The sequence below is a fragment of the Rhipicephalus microplus genome, chromosome 7 (genome assembly GCF_043290135.1).
Source record: "Rhipicephalus microplus isolate Deutch F79 chromosome 7, USDA_Rmic, whole genome shotgun sequence".
NCBI classification, from domain to species: domain Eukaryota; kingdom Metazoa; phylum Arthropoda; class Arachnida; order Ixodida; family Ixodidae; genus Rhipicephalus; species Rhipicephalus microplus.
In genome coordinates, this window is record NC_134706.1 from 11,208,656 (window position 1) to 11,228,099 (window position 19,444).

Below are 19,444 nucleotides of genomic sequence, written 5' to 3' on the forward strand. Positions count from 1 at the left end.
AATCGGCCACGAAGTTTTACGGGATGTGACCTCTATGGATTTCTACGCATTTTCAAATGTAAAATATCTATTTTGTTACTATCGGCACGCTCCTAATGTGATGAATTACTGTGTGTACAGAGTCTGCCACAGCGGTTACGGGTCTGGGCTGTGATCGAAAAGTCGTGGGTTCGATTCCGGGCCTCGCTGGTTGCATTTCAATGGGTATGGAGTGCTAGAGGCACGTGCACTGTGCCATGTGATTGCACGTTAAAGAACACCAAATGATTGATTGATTGATTGATTTGTGGGGTTTAACGTCCCAAAACCACCATATGATTATGAGAGATGCCGTAGTGGAGGACTCCGGAAATTTCGACCACCTGGGGTTCTTTAACGTGCGCCCAAATCTGAGCACACGGGCCTACAACATTTCCGCCTCCATCGGAAATGCAGCCGCCACAGCCGCGATTTGATTCCGCGACCTGCGGGTCAGCAGCCGAGTACCTTAACCACTAGACCACCGTGGCGGGGCAAAGAACACCGAATGGCTTCAATTTCCGAAGGCCTTCACTGCACGGCGTGCCTCGTAATCCTGTCGGAGTTTTGAGGCGTTAGACCCCAAATAGTTTCACCATATCGTTGAGGGGAAGTTATAAATAGACAGAAATCGATGAAATAAGGAGAACTGGGGGGCTACACAATTTCGATTACTCGTTGTGCGTTAACTTACCCTTACATCGTGCAGCATACAGGACTCTATAGTTCATTTCCGAAGTACCCCGCTTCAGGAAGCAAGGTACTTCTGAAGGAAGCTGCAGCGCTTGTTGGCCAATAAGGAAATGCGAAGAAAGCCCCGTAAGACGTGTTCATCCCTGTCGCGTTGTCTACTCGTTGCTCGCCTACATTGTCGATACTTGCTCCCCAAAAAAAAAAAATTTCGAAAACGCCACCTCACAGCTTCTTTGATATTCAGACACCTACTTGTACAGGGCATGTTTAGTGGCGTTTGTGAGGAACGTGGTTCTTTTTTTTATGAAAGCGTTGATATTGGCGCTTTCACCGCTTTTTTTTTTTTTTGTAAGCGCCCAACACATTTAGCGCTGCTAATCTTACTTCCTTGGCAAAATTCTTGCTGTTCGACCTACAATGCTCCGCAAATTCATTTGATGCACTTTCAGCGACCATCACGTACCGTTCTTGAGTGGAACAGCAAATCATCAGCACATGAAACGATATACAAATTCACGTTGTTTTGCACAGAGTCAGTTTCGCACAGTAAACGCATCATCGTTGCTAACGTTGCGGTGTCAACTGTTCAATTCACATCAGGCCACTTTTACGGCTCGGCACCACATTGGTAGTCTTAGCAGCAACAAAACCAAACAAGCGATCTAAATAATCACGAAAAAAAGATACCTGCTGATTTGACCTTAGTGTCAAATGAGATTAAGCGATGACAGATTATGCCGCTTATTTTTTGCTCAGAGCGCAGAGAGCCAGCGAGAAGCACGACTTCGGATGGAAGCGGATCGACTGGGCCATATGGGGGATGCCATGTTGTATACGTCATTGTGGTTGGGTTGGTATTACAGTTATCCGCCAGCAATATTTCACAAAATGCGAAGTCCATTCCTGAAGGGCCATACGTAAACACGTATCGCTGTAACGCGTCATGAAAGAAGCACAGTTGAAACCCTTGTTCACTGACGCGGTATACGAAGGTTGTTAGTTTCGACCTCTACAGGCGGGGAGTTGTTTGTTCCCATCCACTTTAAGTCATTTCCATTCATGCAATGATTACTAAACTACAGCTAGAGAATACAAATATTGTTAGCTACACTTTGCTTTTTTTTGTCTGTTGATTTCATTTGGCTGCTTCTGATATCCCCCCCTTCTCAGCACCGCTCTGCTCTGCAGATCATGCCGGGTACGAAATGAGTGGAGCTGCCGGTTTTAATATATTTGGCTGTTGTATGGGACGAACATCAAATAACAACGTAGCGACCACGACAATATTAAAGACTGGCGATTTTGCAATTTACGCCATAGATGACACGGATTAAACTTGAGTTAATAAATATTTATTTGGGTTTTACGTCTGAAAACCACCATATGAATAAGGAAGACGCCGTAGTGAAGTGCTCCGGAAATACCGACCACATGGAGCCTTTTAACGTGCACCCAAATCCAAGTACACGGGCATGCAGCACTTCTCGTTGACAAAAATGCTGCCGCCGCATCCGGGATTCTATCACGTGACTTTGGGATCAGTATTCAAGCATCATAACCCTTATAGACCATCTCAGTGGGCTTACACTCCCGATACATGCAATGAAATGACATGCCATATTCACTCGATGGTAACGCGACCACCATTCGCGTGATATCAAATTAACACGAATATTCCGAACGAAATGTTGTCACGATTTATGCCACAAAGCTTGGTCTAGCTGTATTGTGGCCAGCGTATGGCCCCGCCTGGTTGTCTAATCCTTGTTTGAAGCAAAATGCAAGTTTACTTCCTTTTCTTGCCACACTAGCTAAATTAATTTGGCAGGGATAGTGTTTTCCCCTGTCACAACCAGACTGTATAGATATTAAAAGAATTTGATGGTTGCGGATAGACTAACGCTGCGACCATCTTGTTTTCCCGCCAACGCTCACCTGTGCACGTCGTTCTTATAGCTTTTTTCTCGCTGTTTTCTCTTGCATTGTTGCGGAGCCACGCTCGGTCTAATAAACCTTGTTTTATGAACCCTGCGCCGTCCTTGGCCACGTGACAATACCCGGGTTAAGAAGTGAGCGCTTATGAAGGCTCTGCGTTCTTAATTTTTAGGTAAAACATCGCCAATACTTACCAGTTTGCTTCTGCAAACCTTTCCAGTCACTGCATGTCATAGTTCAGCGCACATTAATGCAGTGTTCCCGCTAATCGACCTTGTTTTTCTGAGAAACGCGCGTGACACGCGCACGGCCTTGACGCTATCATTAAGCTTGTCCTGCCCGCCCATGCGTCAGGGACGATTTTGTTTTCTACTAAGCCTCATTCCCCAGGCCTGGCTTTTGTACATTGTTTATTGTACTTTCGCGTTCCATACCAGATGCAATGAAATATGATATGTTCGGTTTAACGTCCCAAAATCACAATATGATTATGAGAGACGCGTAGTGGAGGGCTCCGGAAATTTAGAACACGTGGGGTTCTTTAACGTGCTCCCAAATCTGAGCACACGGGTCTACAACATTTCCGCCTCTATCGGAAATGCAGCCGCCGCAGCCGGGACTCGATCCCGCGACCTTCGGGTCAGCAGCCGAGTACCTTAGCCATTAGACCACCGCGGCGGGGCAGATGCAATGAAAGAAAAGGCAAGATTATTAACAAAACAATTATTTCGACGCCCCCCCCCCCCAAAAAAAATGGTAGTTTTCTGGCGTCCTAATGCATAAGAAACTGTGTCTTTTTTTTTTTTACTTTCCGACGTGTTGGCGCAACACTTACCGAGTGCTCTGCTTTTGGGCATGTCAAGTAGTTTATGTTTCTGCATTATAGCGCGCATTGTATGCATTACCAAAATTATCTTCAATGCGCTGCATCCAACTAACTTGGAGTTTCGTTATTTTGTTTTGAAACAATATTAGTACCATTATGACTATCATCAGCCTGACTACGTCCGCGTCAAAACAAGGACCTCTCCAATGTCGAGCCAAACAACCTAGTCTATTGCTTTCTGCTGCCGCGTTATACCCACGAATTTCTTAATCTAACCAACTTAATCTCCCCAGCGTGATGTCAGGCTGCAGTATCGATTAAGATACGCACCAAAAGTATTGATGACCAACACCAGTATGGCCAGTTTTCGTGACGTCCGGCACAAAAATAATCGGGAATGGCCACTTATGCGTCACCGGAGCGTTCTAGAAAACTTTACTATATACCTTACACGAGCAGGTTAATGGAAGTTCATTTACTGTCGTGACGTCAGTTTACAGGAGCTACCGAGGCTAGCTTCAAAAACGCACGTAATTGGTCTTGCATAGTACACACACGTTTAGCAGTGCACTCTCTACGCTCTTCAAAACTTTGACTTCCATTTGACATGAAAAAACATGTGAAAATTTTCTTGTCGGTACCCCTCAAAGTGTAGCAGGGTGAAAGTGAGCTGTCCCAGCTCACACCTATAATCATCGTGTTTCATGATCGGTCCCATCTCTCGCGAGGCGAGCCACGATGTTGACTAATCTAATTGATTGATATGTGGAGTTTAACGTCCCAAAACCACTATATTATTATTATAAGAGACGCCGTAGTGGAGGGCTCCAGAAATTTTGATCACCTGGGGTTCTTTAACGTGTACCAAAATAGGAGCACGCGGGCCTACAACATTTCCGCCTCCAGCGGAAATGCAGCCGCTGCAGATGCTGACAAATCTAGAGTAACTGTGTATGCTAAAGGAACTTATACAGTTACTCTAGACGAATCTACAATACCCTCGACCGCGAACCACTCGTAACAAAGCAAAATGCGTTTATTCCCCTTTGAACGCCATAGTCTTTAGGCGGGACGTCAGAAAACGAACAACCCGCCTTCCGTTGTTTACCGCGATCGCCGTCAGTGTAACGGCCTCACGAAGGCGCCATATATCTGGAAGGTACCCGCTCCGGCCGTCTGTCATAGCCTGCGGAGATCGGGGCACGCCCAAGGTCCCCAATGCACGCGGCTCTATACATTTTGCCTGCCAGCCACCTACGTATATACCTATGCCCGTGAGCCCTCATCGGGCACATTCCTTTCGCCGTTGTGTGTGTGTTTCTCAGTAGGAAAAAAAAAAAGGTGCCTCGGAACATTCTCTGGACCACCGCTTGTCCCTTGGGACAAAGCACACACATATACAAACTTGGGACGCAAGATATCACGCGGGGCCAAAAATGCATCGTTTTCTCAGTCGCAGACGCACGATCAGAATCGGAAAAAAAAAAATAGAAAAGCGGGGTATTGTGGACCAATTATCCCGGGCGAATGTAAGGAAAACAAAAGGCGAAATATGAACAAGAAGCTCGTGAGCCCAAGGGGCCGGAACTGGAGAGGAAGGGGGTGCTAGCTGAAACAAGGAACCCCTGTCTTCGGGACTGAAAGCCGTGATTGCTGACCGATACGGCGGCTGTCATGTAGGTTCAACGCGCCAACACCACGCCTTTGCCCATTATATTGTCGCCTTACTCTCTATATCACCCCCTCTTTTGTCTTGCGATGTGGAAATTTTGTTGTTGTCCTGGACACGTGATGGTTCGGGGGTCCCCCATATAAGCGGGTGTCGTGCTCACACAAAGTCACAGTTTCCGTAGCGAGACAGCCAAAAACCACCCAGTTTTCATCATGAACGCTCTTGTAAGTGCGCGCTCTTTGAGGTTTCTGCTGGACACGAGCGAGTCGGAGCAGCTCGCTCAGGAACGGGACGTGGATAGTTCTGGTTAATCGCGCCTTTGCCTAGCGCTGTAGTCACAGTAGTAGCGAACCAGATTGTGCAGTTAGACGATAATGACGGCTTGGTGTTGTTGAGAGTAAATCTTAGGCCACAATTGTTTCAAATAGACCGAGTTTCTGTAAAAGAGCGGGACATTGTACTTATTTGGTGAATTAACCAGAGGGTTTATGCGAGATAAACTCATTTACCGCATTCATCGATAAATATAGCGGGATTTAGTCCAATATGTTAAGCCTTCGCCTTTCTTTTCCAGTTCGTCGCTGCCCTTCTGGGCTTTGTCGCCGTCGCCACCGCTTATCCCAAGTACGGATACGGAGGATATGGCGGATACGGCTATGGTCTTGGCCATGGCTACGGTCTCGGATACGGCTATGGCGGCCACGGCTACGGTCATGGCTATGCCGTCGCCGCTCCCGTTGTGAAGGCCCTCGGCCACTACAGGAGCTCCTCCTACGGTACCCACGTTAACCACGGCGTCAGCTACACTGCCCGCGGATACGGAGGATACGGCCACGGTGGATATGGCGGATATGGCTACGGCCATGGCGGATATGGCGGATACGGCTACGGCCACGGCTATGGTCATGTCGTCGCCGCTGCCCCCGTTGCCGTCGTCGCCGTCGGCCATGGTTACGGCCATGGTTACGGCCACGGCTACGGCCATGGCTACGGCCACGGCTACGGCTACCACGGCTAAGCGCAGACTGTGAGCACCCGTGTTGCCACCTCAAGCCATCAGTGCACCTGTGAGTGTCTTTTATTTTGCCTACTTTACTCCATGTCCGTCTAATACTCTCTCAACGGCAATTGTGACTGATTAAATGAATTGCAAGGACGACATGATGTCGTAAGTTGCAGTACGAAAGTCACGAATTTTTCGTTGACCTTTATGCTGCCGACATAAAGCGCGAGGAAACATTTTGCCCGGTCTACGTAACTACACCAATGAATGTTGTAGAATACACATGTATCTCATGCTGCATCAGTTTGGCAGATCAGCCTTGCTTGCTTGCACACGCAAATCTCCAGTTAACGTAGACAGAAATAGGTAGGTTCAGAACGAAAAAAGTGTTCATTCCATAGCCTACCTGGCAGGGCTAATGTCCTCGGGTGAGGATTTACACGCGTGGGTTTTTCGGACAAAGGACAGTTCTCAAAGGATCACTCTTTACCTGGCGCCATCTGGCAGTAGGAATGTTTACATTCTCTGCAACGGCCGCGAGTGACACTGGCTAACATCCCAGGGTCGCGTACGCAGAAATATGCGGGCCAAGTGGGCGGGAGAACGACAGCCAGTGCAGGTCATTTTGTGGGAAATCGCAAGCGTAATGTGAGAGTTACGAGTGAGGTCCCAACCAGGTGCGAGTTGTCTTTGCGGCAAATTTCCTCAACTTCGTTGCCTCCTGGCTCATCGCAAATGTCTTGAGTACTGAAGTCTGAGTGAAATGATCAGAGACTGACTTGAGATCTTGAAGTCAGGGCACTTCGCCCCTGGTGCAGGCCTTTCTAGCCGTACGACTACATGCTAGCAGTGGTCCACTCAAAACCTCTGCAGAGAAAAGCAAACTAAATTAACGCGAAGGCAAAAACAGGTGAGACAGGGGCATGCAAAAGGCAACGACTAGAATCAACCATGAAACTTGAGGAACGCACGTTTAGGATGGCTGCCTTTTGCGAGATGATAGGAGAAAAACTGATGAGCGGTATCATGTAAACGATTGCGACGACCCCAAAGTCAATCTTTGATTAATGCTGTCAGAGGGAGTGTGAGGGTTCAGGCTGACGTTCTCCTTTAACCCCACGCAGGTTCCGACTCTGGGCCAGGACTCGCCACATCGCGAGAGCCTCGCATGCTCGTCTGTGCAGAAACGCACGACGATGGCAGCGTCAGGCTGCACGAAATGTCCTTGGGCGCGCGACGCAGACATGTACAGACTAGCAGGGAGCGTTGTTGAACAACTGGAGTGATTGGGCTGTTCATCGCTTCTCACTGGTCGATGAACACTTAGGATGAAAAAATAAAATTGAGTTGGTATTTATTGAAAAATTGCAGCTGTCTTGCCTGGTTCACGTATGCTTGTTCTTGTGTTGACTTGTTGTCCTTGTGGGTTCCTCCATGCGAGAGTACATACCCTGCGAGAGAAGATACACATTGTGTCAAAACATACCTTAGTTAAACTTGATTAGCGCCTTAAACTAACACAGCTGTGACTAAATATATCAGCCCGCGACTGATTGGGTCGAATGTCTGAAGTGAAGACGTGTATTATTAGAGTGACTCTGTAGTTGATATCATCAAAATGATTGAACCCCATACCAATTAGTTTTATTATTCCTTATAGAGTTTTCCTAAATTATGTGGGTGGTTATGCTACAACCAGGGTAGATCACTCGTGGTCTAATAAAGTCGAAGCACTTTATATCTAGGGAGTCAGAGATCATGGAACCCACATACGAACCATGTTTTCCCACCAGAACGTCACAGGTGTTGATCATGTTTATGATAATGATGATCACCCCGCCGTGGGGGTTTAGTCGCTAAGGTACTCGGCTGCAGACCCGCAGGTCGCGGGATCGAATCCCGGCTGCGGCGGCTGCATTTCCGATGGAAGCGGCAATGTTGTAGGCCCGTGTTCTCAGATTTGGGTGCACATTAAAGAACCCCAGGGGGTAGAAATTTCCGGAGCCCTCCACTACGGCGTCTCTCATAATCATATGGTGGTTTTGGGACGTTAAACTCCACATATCAATCAATCAATCAATCAATCAATCAATCAATCAATGATAATGGTGATGATTATGATGAATCGGAGCTATAAGTTTTGTGTCGGGCAGAGAGCCCTCAAGCGTCCTAAGCAGAAAAAATTATATCACGAAACTGCCAGGCCTAACACGGCCGAATCGGAGATCCGCGCGGAAAGGAGCCCCCGTGCGCCATTCCAGTTCCACAGTAAGCAGCTCCATCTTCCGCGACTGTCCTCCGGAGTGCGCCAGATCGTGCTGTAAAAGAGTTCCGTGCACCTAGCGTTCTCTTTTCGTTGTTCCGAATAGAGTAGAGACAACCATACTGTTGGCCGCAGTGGCCGCCATTACGTCTCCTACTTTTATGAAGCACCACACGGACGAACTGGTACACACCGAATTTCGCGCAACTTTTTTGTACACCACGTGAATATTCTGCATGCGTACAGGCATGGTTTCAAGATCTTTGAATTGATTTTGCTATTTTTACTCTGAATCGTATCTCCGCGGTGTGCTTCAGTGTGCGGCTAACGGCTGTCTAATGTAGACCACCGATCGCTGTAAGGGCAATGTATTCACCATTGTCGCTGCGAAAATAACGCCTGCCGAGTTTTCACGCCTCAGTGGCACACAATTAACAAAGTATTACCTTTGCAAAGTCTGCATCACATTCATCTCAATTTTCTTCTAGAGATGCGTCACCGAGCAGTTGCGAAACCATTGTATTTGCGTACTCGCGTCTACGCCACTCTTTACCACAACTATACGTTTAGCCGCTTGCTACATCAATCTACATGTGTGCTAGTTATGGCGAAATCACTCTATGCTGAAGGACATTGTGCTTGAAAGGTCCTTTTCAATAGGGCCACCAATGAGCTTTCACGACTACGGAAGTTCAGCTTCCATTCTCGCAGATGAGCAGGCGAAGATTTTGTGCCCCATTTTCATTTTCCAACAAAATGGACCCCAAAGTTTCATAATTGGAGTTTGTGTGTGACGATTCTGTATCCTGCGCACATTTCTGCAAGTCTTACATTTTTGTCTGTCGACTGATCATCACCAAGAAACGCTGGTCACGCAACTCCACGATGGTGCTTTGTAACACAGAGGTGTGTGATGTTTCTCATATTTCACTGTTGGTTCATGAATGGCACCGTGCTATTGTTATCGTGAGTGATTGTCAAAAAAAGTCAATTGTTACAAAATACAACTTTTGCGACGTCATCCTGTAGAAATTCAGGACATCTTCACCATAGTCAAGAGTCCGATATAATCCCGTCTGGTCGGGGACAAACATAGTGCAAAGTAAAAAAAAAAAGAAAAACAAAACGCCAACCAAGGTGAAATACACAAAAGTTAAAAGCAGCTCAGTAATCAAAGCATCGAACGCGTTATTCGAAGGTCGTAGGTTCGATTCCCGCTCACGGCAAGTTATTTTTTCACCCACTTTTCTTTCTTTACTATTTACATTACATTGGTTCTAATACCTTCCTCTATACATTTCTTGGAATTATTGTCTTTTAAATCTTATATATATATATATATATATATATATATATATATATATATATATATATATATATATATATATATATATATATATATATATATATATATATATATATATATATATATAAGAACACTAGATGGTCAGAAAACCACCGGAGCCCTATCGTACGGCGTCGGCGTTTCTCATGATCATATCGTCGTTTTGGCACGTGAGCACCTATGTATAATAATAATAATAATAATAATAATAATAATAATAATAATAATAATAATAATAATAATAATAATAATAATAATAATAATAATAATAATAATAATAATAATAATAATAATAATAATAATAATAATAATAATATTATTATTATTACGCGTGAGACCATGACCCGGGTGCATTCCAAGTTGACTTCTCTAAGCTTCGTATTGCTTTTTCTTTCCCCTCTCTGTTACTATCATCCGCTCTTTTCGACGTGAAATTATCGCCTTCATATCCTTCACACCTCTACCCTGGATATAAACAAAGGTTCAGGAGAAAGTGAGGTCGTCTCAGATTCGGACTCGAGTGCTCGTGTCTGGGCACCATTGTCAACATCATTCCTCAAAACCATGTGCTAGAGCTGGACGAACTATCTTATCTCCATGTTCGACGTCAGTGGCCCGACATCGTTGTCCACTGCATTCTTTAAAGCCTATCATTGAGCCAGATTAACTGTCGCTATCTTATCGCCCAGCCCAGAGGTCGAAACACGTGGTTCACGGGCCGTGCGCAGACCACTGACATTTCGGTAGTGACCCAGCCAGAACATATGTGACTGCCTTTGACATATATGTTTTCGCGAGTCACCCCATGCTGTTAGCACATGTCGAAACATAGCCATGCAAAGAAAGTTTTGTCTTTCACAATCGGCGTCTGTATTTCACCCCCGAATTCACAAACGCTCCTCGACTCGACTTTCCCCCTTCACTCGACAGAGTTGAGCACTGCGCCACCGCTCGGCTGAAAATGGCACTGCGCTACTGGAAAATGGCAGCAGATTATCGCTAATATGCAGTGACAGCTCGTGACCAGAGACGGCGCTCCCATCGGCTTTCCCGAGTGAAGGTGGAGCGTTGAGTGAAGGGACGTTCTAGGATACGGGGGTCAGCCATCCTGTAGATCACTGTCAACCTGTTTCACGAGTGCTGAGGCCCAATCTGTTTGAGAATGAACGAACGAACGAACGAACGAATGAATGAATGAATGAATGAATGAATGAATGAATGAATGAATGAATGAATGAATGAATGAATGAATGTTGATTTCATAGAAGAGGACGGCCCTCGGGCACAGTTTGAGAATAGGCGGGGAAAGGATTCTTAGGTGTACAGCGTAAGCATATAAAACTATATCATCAGCTCGTGTTAATCTCTTTTCAGTAAAGGTTAAAGAAATCCGCCCTCGCGCGAGAAGGTTCATCCCTTTCTTCTACGCCACGCAACCAGAGAAATGATCATTATATGGGATATGAAAAGAACCTTCTTTAAAATTACTTTTTGTTCAACACAGCCAACCAACCCCTTACTTATACGCTTCAGCCGCAATCATGTGCAGATATGGTTTCATCTTGATGGGGAGTGATGCGAACAAAAGATGAGGCACAAGGAGAAACAGACGGACAGTCGAAGAGCAAACATCAGTTTATCGGCCAGAAATGTGGCCTATTTATACCAACGGCTAACACTTGTTTCTTGACACGCAACGAGTGTTAGCCGTTGGTATAAATAGGTCAAATTTCTTGCGAATAAACTGTTGTTAGCGCTTCGTCTGCCTGTGTTCCTTCTTGTGTCTCGTCTTTTTGGCGCATCATGCACTCTTCAGCAGAGTTTCTTCCTCGGGAGGTTAGCGGCGAATGTTTATCACAAAATTTGTGGCAAACTTTGCCCTCCCCTCACTTCGATGACTAGGGAGACGCGTGCGCGTGCCTGTGGCTTCAACCTTCACTTCCCCGTCGCCAGCGGGACCACACATAAAAATCAATCAATCAATCAATCAATCAATCAATCAATCAATCAATCAATCAATCAACATCGTTCACAACGGGACCAATTATTTGCTTATCCGCAGCTGTGCGCCGGTGCCTCGACTATGTTCTGAGAAATCGAAGAGCGCTTGACTTGAAGAAGGCGCGGCACGACGCGGGTCTCTTAAATACGAGTGCGTCCACGGCTGGCCGTTGCCGCAAATTAAAGCGAGCAGCCGATGCAGTGGCCTTGAGAGGTTGTTCGATTAGACTCGCTGTTGCCGGACACGCGGAACGACCTTGCATTTCTATATAGCACATTTGGAAGCGGCAGCGTTGCCACTCGTGACTCCCAGCCGTCGTCGTTGCCCGTGGTAATTAATTACCGCCAGGTGCGCATGCACGTCACAAACGCTATACAGGTACAGGAAGTGGTAACGTGAGGTCTACGGACGCTATTTTGTTGCACAAATCGCTGCTGCAACTGTGGTTCTGAAGATAAGAATATCAGTCGAGTAGCTATACTATACCCGGGGGCAACTTTCGGTGGCAATGAAGGGAAGGCTACGGAACCAAAGTGGGCGTATGCCACCGCTGAAGAACATAGTCCCACAAATGCGTCTGTGTTTTCAGCATGAAAGTTATAAAAAAAAACATTATTTTCTATGGGACGCTGTTTTTAAGGAGACGCTGCACAAACCAAAGGAATAATAATATTTGTTTTGCTTTATGAAGTGTCACTGCGCGTTTTGGAACGTCTGCGAACGTCGCACGTTTTAAGTGCATCTCATAGTCAAAATGGCGTATTCGCCTTTAGGTGAGCTGTCGTCGCCCTCCAGCTATTTAAGCGACTCCCCGAAGGAGCTTGCGATGAATTTCACTCAGAAATGGCTGTGTAAGCCGACGTAGAAAATTTTATGCAGTGGCATTATTCGAACATGGCCGTCGTTGAAAACACGAGCCAAACGGGCCTACTTCACGGAGGAGTGCTGTCAAACGATACCGGGCGTGCACTAAAAGCAGAACGAAACGAGATATCCGGCCAAGCAGTCACAAGCGGTGCGGGCTTCGTCGTTTCTTCAAGAGATGGCGCCACGCTGCGTGAGGCGCAAGAGTTACTATGAAGACATTTTCACAGACAGCTCACCGGGCGCCGCCATAATCTTCTTTAGGAAGTGTTGAACAAGCGTTACCCCCCCCCCCCCCCCCGCCGAAGTGCACTGCCCAGGCTGTGACGTCATTATTTGTAATCTCGCGCTTACGGCGCTTTTTCTCGGACCTGTAAGGCTCCCTGGGCTACACCACAGTCCCCTCACGGCTGTTGTTAACGTGCATGACCACCCGAAAAGGCTCTGCCGAAGCTGTGACGTCCGTTTTTGGGCTCCCGAGAAACAGCCCAGAAAGGAGGAGATCCCCCACTCCTCAAAAAAGGGTCTTAGCACCAACGTCTCGGTTATAGACGCTCATGCGTGCGGCACATCGTTTGTGCGTCCGCTTTGTTAAGCCCAACATTTATCCCATACTGCGATAGGCAATAATGACGTGCATATGCACCAATGTACCATAATGCGTGGTATGCTAGGGTGGGCTGTGACCTTGATACGGTTGTGGCTACAGACAACATTTTACCCGAGAAATATAAGCCCCTCCCCACAAACAACTCAGAAGGGATGAGGCCATCATTCGGAGAAGAATTCAAACTGAGGCTCATCCCGTTTAAAGAGATTGCATTCCATATTTTCGACGTGTTATCGAGATTCTGCATAGGAAGTCCTGTGTTACCCGTGTATTACACTACCTCAGGCTCCTCAAGGCATCTCCCCACACCTGACAGGCACACAAATGTCACTAATACACACGTTGGAGAAGACTTGCGACTGTCCAGATTTGACCTGAGACCAGGAAGCGCTTCTCGAAGGGGGCTTCAACAAGAGTGATGTTAAAAGTCAGCACCACGTGATTGCATTAATATATTACGTCATCACATAACATCGCCATTTTGCACTGCCTCCGTGATTGGTTGACTGCTCACGGAGGCAATGCGATACCAGTTGAGGTGCGTAAAGCTTTTGCAATGCCTTCGATCTTGGAACCAGTGCAGAACCTCGTCAAGGACAGAAAGACTTTCGGAGGGGGCGGAAGGGGGATTGAGGATCGTTTCAATGACAAAGAAGAAATAGCAAATCGCTTTCGGGTTATGTTGGGCGCATACATAAAATACCCGATGTGTTTTTAAAAACCTCTTTGGTTCAGACTCCCATGTTCAGACTCCCATCACACTATAGTTAGGGTGTAAATGTGGTGTGGACGGCACGAGGTGATGGCTGCACGGTGTATAGGCGTGTCGAAACTGACGTGTTCTCGTTCGATTACGACGTCCTTGGCGCCAGCGAGTCGCCCGTTCGGTATAGGTCGTTCGTTAGGCTGCTGTTACTTTCCAGCCTTCTAGCGTTGGCACGCTGCAGCTGCTCAGCACTCGTCCTCGGCCACGGCGCACTGCCGGCCTTTTTTTTTTTTTTCTTTTCATGGGTGCGTCAGAGCGGCACCGCGCGCCGATCCCAATCAGGGGTTCGGCCGTCTTCGATTAGCGTCGACTTTGCGCTTGCTGGTCGCCGACAGGCAGCCGGCACCACCGGACGCAATGGCGTGGCGTTTTATATTTGAGTTCACTGGATGGCCAGTACGCATGTTTTCACTTGAAGCGTAGGGGCAATCAGATGGATAGATGGCTGGGATGGTTGGTCGTTCATAATGGTAATAAACTGCGCGGAAAAAAAAAGAACGAAAGAAAAGACGAGGACCGTAAAGCGGATATACTGGACAACGCTTGTCCAGTGTGTCTGCTTAACGTCGCCGTGTATTTTTCTGGCTGTTTATGATGAGTAGTAACAGGGGAATCATATTGCGAAAGTTATGCGTGGCACTGGTTTTGCTTGAGGTCCAGGGTGAGATCTAGGGTTGTGTGGCTGCCTTTCGTATGACTTTCGTATAACAGCAAAGCGTTAGCCAGAAAAAAAAGAAAATATTGCCGCGCGGTTAGATTTAGTTTGTTGCACGTTATCTGTGAGGCTTGATATTTGTATTCGCTTCATTGTAATCTCATGCGAAGCACATGAGATGATACGTAAAAGCTCATATGTTACCATACACACTAAGAAAAAGAAGAAGGGAGAGTTCTTTGACTTTTCTTACGGCACACATGTAGTCCTTTAAGGAGACATGTCAACTATCTTCAAAAAAGCGGCATGTCCCACGACCTTACTGTTGGGAGTGAAGTGCGCGAGTGAGGTGTTTTTCAAAGTTGGCATGGCAAGATGACGAGAACGAGCTAGTGACAACATGTTACTTGCACGAGTGCCCAGCACCAAGGAAAAAAAAAAAGGATGTAAACCAAAAGAAAACTGAAGATAGAATCCAGAGCCACTGCACAGAAAAGGAGGAAGAGAAAGAGTCGCGCTGGTGATTGGAATAACGCGGCTAAGGTGCGGCGCGCGAGTTCATCGAGTGTGGGTACCCGGGCGTCAAGGCATCCACCAAGCCGGCGACGACATTCACGGGGTCCTGAAATTCGTCCATTTTATGTGCGAACAAAAAAAAAACCTAAGTGCGTATGTGCCATGGACATTCAGCAGGCCCCACTACTGAGCACTGGCCCACTAAACATGAAGGAGAGAACGCAGCTTGAAACGCCAAGCGCTTGCGGCAAGCCCGACAAGGCGACGCATGTCGCTTAACGGAAAAGGCTGCAAAATGACGTGAGGACGATGGTGCTCAAATGAACAACCCCAAAAGGAACTTGCGCTGAATTCGTACGGAAATTTCAGGATAGACATTTTGGATGTAGTTCCGAGTGTGTGATCTGCTACAACTCGAAGTTTTATGTCACATCTGTGCCGTGGGCTAAGTAACTTTAGTGGTCATCCACATTCAAGGAGTGGATGGAATGATAAGTGGTACGTGATTCGGATCCTTGGATTTTTTCATAGCCTACTTGCGGTGAGCTTGGATCTCAGTCTGAACGCCTTCCAACTCCTCGGGCATTAGGTCATCCTTGTGCGTGATCTAAACAATCACATGCTTCCGAACGACACAGTCAAGCTCCGAGAGCAATTGTTTAATTCAATATTGGTCCATTGTTTACAGTAGACTCTGGCTGCTTGTCTCTCCTGAAATCTATTTACGGTTCCCGCAATGCCACTAATATAGCAACACGCGGCGTAAGCCATCTAGACACTAGAGGACAGTGTTTACGCCCTCTGCGTGGAGTTCAGTTTCAAAGCGCTCCTTTTTTTGTAGGAACAATCGAAGCTCACCTAAATGTTTCTCACCACCTTGCACCAAACTACGACAATCCGTGCCAGGGAAGACTAGGGATATCATCAGAAAACATGAAGTACTCACCGCCCAGACGTAGAGGGCGTTCGGTAGATCCACCACTTCTCGTGCATGCTGCCTGCTGTCGCTTGACCATGCAGATCATCCATGAAGGGATCAAGGCGTTGGAGAGTTATGTAAATAAAGATATTCTGGGCGAAATATAAGGATTTACACTGTCGGCACAGTAGCTGAGAGCTTAACGGGCTTGCGTTGAGACGCGCGTCTATGACTCGAAAGAACGAAGATTTTCACTCTCTCTCTTTCTACCCGGGGGTCCCTCCCCCTCGCGGGACCCTTTGGGCCCCGGGGTCAGCCAGAGCAGTCAGCAGTTCAAGGATTCCAATCATGAAACGCCCCTGGGAACAGTCCGAGTGGGACGAACTGGTGCGAGGGCTTGCTGAGAGTTGCATCAGCCATACTGCAAGGTTGGACGACAGTTGCATCAGCTGCTTTGCTGGTATCAGACGCGGGTTGCGTCAGCCACTACAAGTGGATGCTCCAAAGCCAGCGGATGCAACCATATTCCTAGTTGAACGATGGTCTCATCAATTGTTTCTCTGGTATTAGATTAGGGTTGCCTCAACCGCTCTGCAAGGTTGGACGATGATCGAATCAGCCGCTAGAGTGGCATTGGACGTTGGTTGCGTCAGCCGCTCTGCTGGCATTGTCATCGGTTGCATCATCGCTCACTCTACAAGGTAGTCAGTTTGGCCGTCATCATGACTCAGGACTGACGCGCCTCGTTTACCAACGTACCAAATTAATGTGAAAATCTCTGACACAACAACTTACATTCAGACAGAGAGAAGAATTTCCTTCAAACGCCCAGGTAGCCAGACAGACATGCAGGCGTATGAATGAACGAACATATAGGCTGATGTATATAAGTATGAGTGGAGGGACGAAGAAGTTGGCGTATGGACATGCGGACAGAAATAGGGGTGCGTACGGACAACGGACGAACAAATAGAGAAACTGGCAAATAGATGTTTAGATAGGCAGGCGTACAGTCATGATCAAAAGTTCTCAGGGCACGCTTCCATTGAAATACATGGGATAGTTGCTTGGGAACTTTTGACCCCCTCCCCATGTAAATGCAGCAGCGACAGTCTGAGGAACGCGAATGGTTCGAGAAAACTGTGGTCTCACTTCGCCTGGCAACATAACCCCCAAAAAATGTTCCTGCTTATAGCAGTCCCCACAGTCATCATTTAAATTATACTCATTACTCAATAATAGTGCAGAAATTGGAGTTTTATCTGGAGCCAACGTCCCATAAACGTTTGCCGTGAGGTGTACATAGCACTTACTGACGGGCATAAGTGCGGATGGCCGGATACTCGTGTTCTGAATTGTTCTGCGTGCCGTGCCCCGCCGCGGTGGTCTAGTGGCTAAGTTACTCGGCTGCTGACCCGCAGGTCGCGGGTTCGAATCCCGGCTGCTGCATCTCCGAGGGAGGCGGAAATATTGTAGGCCCGCGTGCTCAGATTTCGGTGCGCGTTAAAGAACCCCAGGTGGTTTTTGTCCCCTAAAGCTTTGAACTAGATTATAAACACGCACATCTGTTTTAAAGAGTGCCAAGATTAACGAAGGGCACCCAACCACCACCCCGAAAAGCATCGTGCCGAAATGGCGTGGCCGTCACACTATTTCTTTCATTGTGCCTCGAAGCAACGAAAGGTGATCGTGGAATGCAGAAACGCGCCCGCATGAAAAAAAAAAAGAAAATGCTACAATCTGCACCGCCCAAGTTTGCCGATTTTCATGCACCATTACCTCATTTCTTGGGCGTACGGCTAGGCGAATAACGCCGACTCTGCGAGCGCGCTGACGTCAAATAAAACATTTAACCCAGATGCGATCGAAGGGTACGCTAGACGCCGCCGCGTGCCACGCATGTCCGCTTCCGTGCACAACCGCGAAGAGAAACCGCCGGGCGAAGCATGTACCGTGTTTACTCGACTTTAATACGCCCGCTGAATCTGACATGCAACAGGTGAGCTTAAAGTAATGAGCCATGCTGCATTCGCATTAATTAAGCACCAGGTATACAATGACACCTAAAGTCTTCATGCATCCGCTTTAGACGAGTCGCAGGTGAAAGGTATAAGTTGCCATGAGTAGTGTTGCGCTCATTTATTTATTTATTGATACTGCAGTCTCAAGCAGAGACTATAACAGCTGTGATACATTGATACGTGCTATAAAAACAGGCACAATTGTTTTCAGAGAAAACACAAGAAGTGAAAAATACAATGCGAACCGATAAAACAATAAGGTTAAGAAAATGAACGAGAACACAAGGAAATTTAATATCAAATAGTAACTGTAAAAGGCAAGAGTACAAGAACAAACTCAATAAACACAAAAAAGAATATAATTTTAAGGATAAAATTTATTAAATTGAACAGGGGAATGCAATAAATTGGAACTCATAATAAAAAGAATTATATTAAACGGTGCTAACGAGCTACTGCAAATATTTTTCAAAGAAAGAAGGCGAGTGTTGTGATACAATATAGTCAAAGTGCTTCTTTTTTTTTAGCCTGTCTGCCTCAGCATCGCTACAATATTGTCGGGGAGGTTATTCTAATCAACAATAGTTCTAGAGAAAATGAGTATTTAAAGTAGTTATTTCATGAAATTAAAGGGGCTATCGTGAAACAATGTTTTTTCCTGGTTTCGTAACCCTGAGATTAATTGATAATGGGAGAGGAGTCTATGTTATAATGCCCTTTAGCTATTTGGTAAAATAATTTTAGGCGGCAAATTCTACCACTATTGCTAACTGAGGGCAACCCAGATCGTTTGATGAGTTCCGTAAGAACTCGCAGGCGAAACATACGTCGCGCTGCGAAGTGTTGCGCTGATAAGTACGGGGTGAAGGTCTCAGTCCCGATACGTTGGAAAAAAAAAAAGGGTTAGGGGTGTGGGTTAACAGAACATCAACTATCCTCTACAAACTGTCCCCTGCAGGAGAAATATCGCTCAATGCTAAAAAGAAAGGTTGAGAGAAAAAAAAAAAAACGCAGGCTTGGTATGTATATGCGAAAATTCGTCTGCCCCTATTTTTTAGATAGGAGAAAAGCCTGTTTTGTGAAAGTATGAGCGGAAAACAGCACGAAAGGAAAAGAGGTTACCGGACAGACGCCCAAGGGTGCCTAATTGTTTTTGCGGCTTTCCAGCAATTTATCTTCTCATAGATCTGTCACTCATGATTAGTACAGCAGGTCACTGTCAGAGACGCTGAATGACTCGGCACAAAAGCTATTTTCCGAATGCACGCAGATCCCTTCACAAACTGAACCTCATTGTACACCCCGCCTTGATTATTCAAAAGTAGACGATGCGCGT

The 19,444-nt window shown here is 46.6% G+C and overlaps 1 protein-coding gene across 1 annotated transcript; it reads left to right on the forward strand.

The window, feature by feature from the left end:
• Window positions 1-5,213: 5,213 nt before the first annotated feature.
• LOC119180064 (uncharacterized) lies at window positions 5,214-7,512 on the forward strand. The gene is made up of 3 exons (XM_037431204.2): window positions 5,214-5,368; window positions 5,719-6,211; window positions 7,272-7,512. Exons 1-2 carry the CDS (start codon window positions 5,357-5,359, stop codon window positions 6,160-6,162), a joined length of 456 nt encoding a protein of 151 aa, XP_037287101.1. The 5' UTR covers window positions 5,214-5,356; the 3' UTR covers window positions 6,163-6,211; window positions 7,272-7,512.
• Window positions 7,513-19,444: the final 11,932 nt, after the last annotated feature.